At 41.2% G+C, this 7500-nt stretch overlaps 1 protein-coding gene and 1 long non-coding RNA gene across 4 annotated transcripts in view; one reads left to right on the plus strand and one right to left on the minus strand.

The window, feature by feature from the left end:
- dgki (diacylglycerol kinase, iota) overlaps nt 1-7500 on the minus strand; it is a 111251-nt gene that overhangs the window by 23928 nt on the left and 79823 nt on the right. For all 3 annotated transcript variants that reach the window (XM_076296972.1, XM_076296971.1, XM_076296970.1), the window contains exons 21-25: nt 4139-4239; nt 3714-3793; nt 1315-1380; nt 751-820; nt 489-529 (exon numbers count right to left, since the gene is read on the minus strand). In XM_076296972.1, the coding sequence (XP_076153087.1) occupies nt 489-529; nt 751-820; nt 1315-1380; nt 3714-3793; nt 4139-4239 (358 nt within the window). The remainder of the gene's footprint in view (nt 1-488; nt 530-750; nt 821-1314; nt 1381-3713; nt 3794-4138; nt 4240-7500) is intronic.
- Nucleotides 6413-7500, plus strand: part of LOC143136702 (uncharacterized) — a 1388-nt gene continuing 300 nt past the window's right edge. The window contains exons 1-3 of the long non-coding RNA XR_012989410.1: nt 6413-6673; nt 6877-6925; nt 7411-7500. The exon at nt 7411-7500 is cut by the window's right edge and continues 300 nt beyond it. This is a non-coding gene — a long non-coding RNA (uncharacterized LOC143136702). The remainder of the gene's footprint in view (nt 6674-6876; nt 6926-7410) is intronic.

Below are 7500 nucleotides of genomic sequence, written 5' to 3' on the forward strand. Positions count from 1 at the left end.
ACCCGATACTGTATGTTGTGTAGAAAATGCGGGTGCTGATATTCAAATATGGTTATTAATGTATATTTATGCTACTGAGAACGTGGGGCGGGTGAAACTGAGAGTGGGATTGCTCTCTCCAGAATGGGAGGGCCAAGGGGTTTCCCCATCACACACCACTCACCTTCTGCAGTTAAAAACCTCAACCCCAATCATCTTAATCACACACACACACACACACACACACACACACACACACACACACACACACACACACACACACACACACCCAAACTCACACAGCCATATTAAACATACAGAACTATATTTTAGTCAACAATTTGTCTTGCATGAATACTATCCAGCCTCTGGCATCCAGGCCTTTTATTCAGCTTTAGACTCATCTGTGTGTGTGTGTGTGTATGTGTGTGTGTGTGTGTGTGTGTGTATGAGAGAGTGTGTGTATGAGAGAGTGTATGTCTGAGCTTTTTATTCAGCTTTAGACTCACCTGTGCCTTGTCAATGCGATAGAAGCGATCAGCTGATGTCGCTGGGGAAAAGAGGCACACACAAGTATGCAATCAATACAGGTATTATTACTAATACATCACTGCTACATAACAGTACCAGTACACTAGCACTAGCATTGCCACACAGACACACACACACACAGGCACAAACATGCACACAAACACACACAGACACACACACACACACACACACACACACAGACAGACAGACACACACAGACACACACATCATCCCACTTACAGTCCAGGAAGCTCCAGTTGGCAGAGAGCCGCTGTGCGGAGGCGACTCTGGGCAGAGGGCGTCCGTCCTCCTGTGGAAGAGCGGCAAGGTCAATCAAGGTCAAACAAGGTCAAACTCACCACCAGCACCATGTCCAGAACTAGACCCAGCACACCAGACCCAGTCTGTGGCGGGCAGACCAGGCCAGGTACGCATGCACGCAAGTTAGAGAGAGATCAGACTAGATCAGTGTTTCTCAAAGTGTGGTCCAGGGACCACTGGTGGTCCGCAAGCTATCCCAAGTGGTCCGCGAGCAGACGTGGTAAAATATAATATAGATGAGTTGTTTGCAATATTGAACCAACTTGTATGTAAATCCAAACAGTTCTGCAACACTGTCTATGTAAGATATGCCAGTTTGGTCAAGTCTGGTTCAGTGAGTAGACCTATTGTGTAATATACTGTTGAAGTAGGTCTACTGTTTTTTTTTAGCTAGGTGGTCTGTGAGTTTTTTTTTATTGGTTAAGTGGTCCTTGGTCTGAAAAAGTTTGAGAACCCCAGGTCTAGAGTCATCGTTTTTTTTACCTGGCAATGTACGCGCCGGACACCAGGGGGCGCTTGGTGCAAGTCCTGCCAGTGGACGCCAGAGGACTGTCAGATACAGTAACAAAGTACATTACCACACACACTCCTGTTTCAGTGACATTAAAACACACACACACACGCGCGCGCACGCACGCACGCACGCACACACACACAAACACACACACACACAAACTCTCTCTCTCTCTCTAAAGGCTGTTTTCTGCTAATGTGCCGAATTGATGGCGTAGCCACACAGTGCCTTCTGTGTTGTCATGTACTTCAAGCCCTATGCCATCCCCTGACGTGCACCTCCCAAAAACTTTGTGTCGAGGCGACGCAGACTGCACAGACTCTGTGATTGGTCATCTCGTCCTGTGTGTTGCTATCCCGCTGCTTCAAGCAGCATACCGTGGGTTGCGTGCAGTAGCCTGAAAGTTGTCGGTACAATTCCCGGCTTTCACCGTGCCCTTGAGCAAGGCACTTACAGTAACCCCAAGTTGTTCCGGGGACAATGTGATCCCTTGTAATATAGCTGACATATGTAAGTCACTTTGGTCAAGAAGTGTCTAATGTAAAAATGTAATGTATTTTACATATCAGACCCACTGTTAAGTATCAATGAAATACTTTCACTACTGCACACTTTTGGACAGATTTCTGGCTACCAACTTAATTTATCAAAAAGTGAATGTTTACCTGTAAATGAATCAGCGATGAAAATCCCAAATCCTGCTATACCATTTCAATTTATATAGGTCAGGTTTTAAATATGAACTTAACTCTTGCCTTCAAATATCTTTTTGTTGGGGACTTTGTCCCACTGTGTCAAAATTAATATATTACCAAGGTTTCTGTTTTGGTTTCAATGTCTCCCTATTTTCTTATCAAAATCCTTTTTTCCATCAGATAGATAAATTAATTTCAAAATTCATATGGAACGGTAAGACTCCTAGGATAGGTAAGGACTTTGTTTTTTGCACAACCCTGGAGTGCAGGTCGTGTACAGTATGTCGACCTCTCTACATGCTCTGGTCTCATCTAGCTTTCCTGTCAAGATTTTGCAGTTTACATCTAACCCAGTGGTCATCTACTCCACTCTTAGAAAATGGACTCAGTCTAGATGGCACACTAACATGAGGGGAACACTTCTGATTCAGAGCCCGCTGTGTAATAATCACATGTTCTTACCAGCCAAATTAGACCAGGCCTTTGCAGGAGGGCATAGGAAAGGGATCCAAAGATTTAGTGATCTTTACAGGAATTGGATATTTTCTAGTTTCATTGACTTGAGTTCCAAGTATGACATTCAACAAACTGACTTATTTCGTTACTTTCAAGCTTGCCAATTTGCGCACAATTTCCTACTCTCCCGAAAAAGTCCCTCCCTAGTGGACTCACTTTTGGAATTTCCTTCTTGGTTGAAAGGTTTCACAGCACATTCCTATTTAATGATAATGTTACTTGATGCTAAGATGAGCAAGATCAAAACTGTGTGAGAAAAGGAACTTGGAATTGAAATTTCCGAAGACGTATGGACTAAAGCTCTAACAAGAGTGAACAACAGATGAAGAAACAAACTTGACACGAAAACAACTCCACATCACAGCATTTAGATCTTTACTGGCACGTGGGCAAATTTGATTCAATCAAGCGCCCCACCCACTGCAGCACAATGGCTTACAGATACTGTATAATGCTGTTTATACATCTGGAGGCGATTACATTCACAATTCTAGCAAATTCCTCTCAGTGTGGGAATCTCTATTGTCATACTTTAGTAACCTCCAAACCCTACCGGTGAAGTAAGTGACCATCCTGGCTGACTCCAGAGGAATGATTGCCCTCCTCTACAGTATATAGTGTAGTTTGGGTATACTATATATACACCTGGCTATAGTCGTCCACTATGGTGTGTCATGATAGAGTTTTGAAAGCGTGCCGTCCTTCACAGAAATATATATTTGTTTATTCATGTTTCAATTCTAAGTATGTAAGTATAAGTGTAAGTGTATGTAAGTATGTTTATAATTGTATGTATTGTTAATACTTTCTCATTTGGTCCAGTCAGGGTGGGATGGAGTGGGCCGGGAGGGAGGTGTTTTGTGTGTAAGAAAAAGAAAAACTCATATCACTGTGCTGATGTGCCTCTGTTTATAATCTATATTTCTAAATACCACACACCGGTGGTTAATATTACATTAATTTACAGAAACAGACACAAACACTCTTTCAAACACAGAACATACATACTTGAAGTGGGAAAATATTTAATTTAAATCCTTTCATGATACAACTGGTCACTGAAATGCAATTCTATTGTCATCGCAGCCTCTCTCCCCCCCCCTCTCTCTTTCACACACACACACACACACACACACACACACACACACACAACTCACCTCCTGCAGTCTGTCAATGTAGAGCCTGCATGTCTCCAGGTCACAGTCTCCTCGCACCACCACAATGCCCACTGGGATAGCTGAGAACACACACACACACACGCACACACACACCACACACGCACAAAGGCGCACACACGCGCACGCATGCACACACACACACACGCATGCGCACACACACGCACACACATGCACACACATGCACACACACGCACACACACACACATATATAATGTAAACATAGACAACAGCACAGCAGACGTCTTCGTGCAGCAATCTCATTTCAATGAAAATGGTAACTGCTATGCATCTCTGGACTATGGGAATTGTAGTTGTACTTGTGTATATTCATGCAGACATATGGCATATGTGATGCATCCTTTAGAGACAACATCAAGTGGATTATGGGAAATGTAGTCACTCACAAATATCTCTGATACGATCCTTGTCAAACTGTAGCCTTTCGTACTCCTGCAATGTGATTCGATTCACACGCAGACGCAAGCGTTCTGGCACGGCATGGGGACTAGAGATAGACACACACACACACACACACACACACACACACACACACACACACACACACACACACACACACACACACACACAATCATGTACACAAAAGGCACATGGCAGTGAGAGAAACATTAGATCAAATATACATTGACAAATATACAGTATATTCAATAAACCTGAAAAAAAAACTTAACTTTAAAATCAAAACAAAAACAAATATATTTTATGAAACACAGGGAATCACTTTTCCTTGGTCATACAATCTGATCTACAGTTACTGTAAAACTGCTACTAAATTGTCATGGCTGCTGTTCTCTGTGTGGTACCTCAACTGCTCAACTTAGCAATGTACGCCCGCAACGAAACAACAAATACAACATCATAACACCATCACAACATCATGACTTCTTACTGGACATGATGACCAAGGAAACCCAGATTCCCATCACTACCTCCCCAAACAAACACAATTATACGTTGACACACACTTAGTCATCACACACACTCAATTCAAACCAACACAGGCAAGCAAGTACGCACAAAAACACACACACACACACACACACACACACACACACACACACACACACACACACACATGTTGTACTGATCAGTGCAAGGCTGATACACAAGCTTCATGTAAGCTTCATGTGTATGTATGTTGCTGTGGTTTTATGTCTTTTCCAAACTGTCTTTGCCGCGTTGCCAAACCTCTTTACACCGGCTTGAATAAATACTGATGATAGACAGAGACAGAGAAGGCCAGAGACAGAGCTATCAGCTCAGAGACTAGTTAGTCAGGGTCCAAGACACACACAGACACACAAACACACACATACACAAATATACACACATTGGGGTTGATAGCTGTACATATAGTATACAGTAATTAGTGCAGTGTGTGTGTGTACAAATGTATTCTCATTGTGGAATCACATTTAGAATACACACACACACACACACACAAGCACACATACACGCAAGGCCCTGACCCAACATCTCAATCTGCACTCTCTCTCTGTCTCTCTCTCTCTCTGTCTCTCTCTCTCTCTCTCTCACACACACACACACAGACACACACACACACACAATACACAAAACATATACACTGTAAAAAATAAAAGTTTTTTAGCTGACATTTACCGTAAAAAAATATGGTTTTATACTCTATTTTTAATAATAAGAGAATATACCTGTAAAATACAGTAAAATCAGTTTTTTCAAGAAGACTGCCGTAAAAGCACGGACAAAGTCGGTAATGTTTAAATGAGAACAATCCACCGTTTTTTAACACAGTTGTACCATTTTAAAATGGTTTAGACTTTTAATTTAGTAGTTATCAGTGTAAAAATACTGTGAATTTTTTTTTTTTTTTTTGGTGTTTTCACCACTGACTGCTAACTTGCTAATGTTAGATGGTGTAGGCTATAGGCTCAAACAACATTTCAGACGTGTTTTGGGATTACAATAACAGCTTTTTAAATAATGTACAGCCTCTATTTCTCACTAGTGGTCAGAAAATCCAAGTATAAAAAAACAAACAAATGACTTTTATCTCCAAATACGGCGTCCCGGACCATCTTATGAACTCCGGCTTGATTTACTTTGAGAGCTGCCTTGGAGCCTTTGCTCATTAGCATAACTGCATTCAACTAGCTGGCGCTCTGCAGCAGTTTAAAAAGTTGTTGGGGGAGGGGAGTTCGCTTGGTCGGACTCTCGGAACGACCGTTAGGACCTACTTTTTCTTCACTCACTCACAGCAACTTTCAACAGAGGAGCTTTTGAAGTATGAGAAACACGTGTGCAGGATGGAATAATCTTTGTGAAAGAGGAGGCACAGCTATCCAGAGGTAAGGTTTAGTTAAAATGTAAGTATATTCGGGTGGTAATAAAACTGTCGACTGCAAATTATTAGCTAACATTAAAAGTACGTTAACAACTGCTGCTAGCAAGCTAGTGCTAGCCCATGTTAACCATGAATTCTGATATTTCAAAATGGTGTTCACATGCCTTCAATAATGCATGACTATCATAATTTAGATTAAGGAGGAGGACTTTGTTGTGTATTTTACCTATCTTTGTCCTTGTAAGTTTGTTAGAACCCAACTAGCTATTGTTTAGCTAACTAGCATAGCACAGCGTTTTTAGCATTGTGCTATTTAAAAGTTTCCAGAAAGGCTGGCTTGTGGTAAATGCAGATTAAACAATCCTGTAAGCATTATGTTTATGTGAAAATTATTTAGTTGTCTATGTTCACCAGTTTATCATTTCACTGTTGCTGTAATGTGCTTCATGCAATACAGAGAAACATAGGTTGTCAATAGAGATCTATTTGTATAATACAGCTTTATTCAACAACCTAATGTTTCTTCTTCTGTCCCTCCAATGCCGAATATGAGCAGAATAAGTGCTAACAACGAAAGTACCTTGGATCTAATGGCTATGTAAGTTAACACACCTTTTTATCTATTATACTTGTGGTATTTTTCTTATTAATGTTAAGCTACATGTATTGCATTCATAAATTACTTGTGTAAAATGCTATTATGTTTGTTTTGTCCAAGAGTAATGTCATTCATATTGGTTGGTGCTATCTTTGTATTATTTTATTGTTATTTTGTTATATTGGTATTTTGTGTAATTTTAGGAGTTTGGAAGTGTTGGACAGTCCATGGAACTTGCAATATCTATGACAGGTGAGCATCAATGTATTACACAAAGTTTTTTAGGGCCTATTCAGAGCGTCAACGTGGCATGTGCATTGCGTGTCTGTTCCATGGCATTGTGTTTTATCTGTGCATTCATACCAGAGACGTTTTAGATGTAGCGCTGCTGTGGGCAGTCTGCCTATTATAGCATCTCTTCACTGTCTCTTTTGAATGTAAGCGCTTTCTACACATTTGCCTATCGCTTGAAAAATACACGCCAGTCCTATTTCTAGCATACACACGTTTTCAGCGTGGTTCAAGACACCTGAGACATGCGTGTCACGCAGGCAGTGTACGCTCTAACCTGTTAACATCGGTGCCAAAATTAAAACGGACAGGTAACGCAGCTGACACACAGTCACCATGCTTGCGGTCTAAATAGGCCCTTACACAATCTGTCTGAGGCCGTTCATTTGTGTGGTTGGAAAATCCTAATTCTGAAGTTTGTGTTTGCATTTTATTGCTTCCAGCAGACATCTTACCACTGCTGTCATATGTGAGGACACCACTGCTGTTGAATGTAAGATATGAGAACATCCTGTTGTCAAGTAAGGTCCAGAAGT

The sequence above is a fragment of the Alosa pseudoharengus genome, unplaced genomic scaffold (assembly GCF_046254945.1).
Source record: "Alosa pseudoharengus isolate Yale_2024_CS ecotype anadromous, Long Island Sound unplaced genomic scaffold, YU_APseudo_1.1 YU_APseudo_1.1_scf_20, whole genome shotgun sequence".
NCBI classification, from domain to species: Eukaryota; Metazoa; Chordata; class Actinopteri; order Clupeiformes; family Clupeidae; genus Alosa; species Alosa pseudoharengus.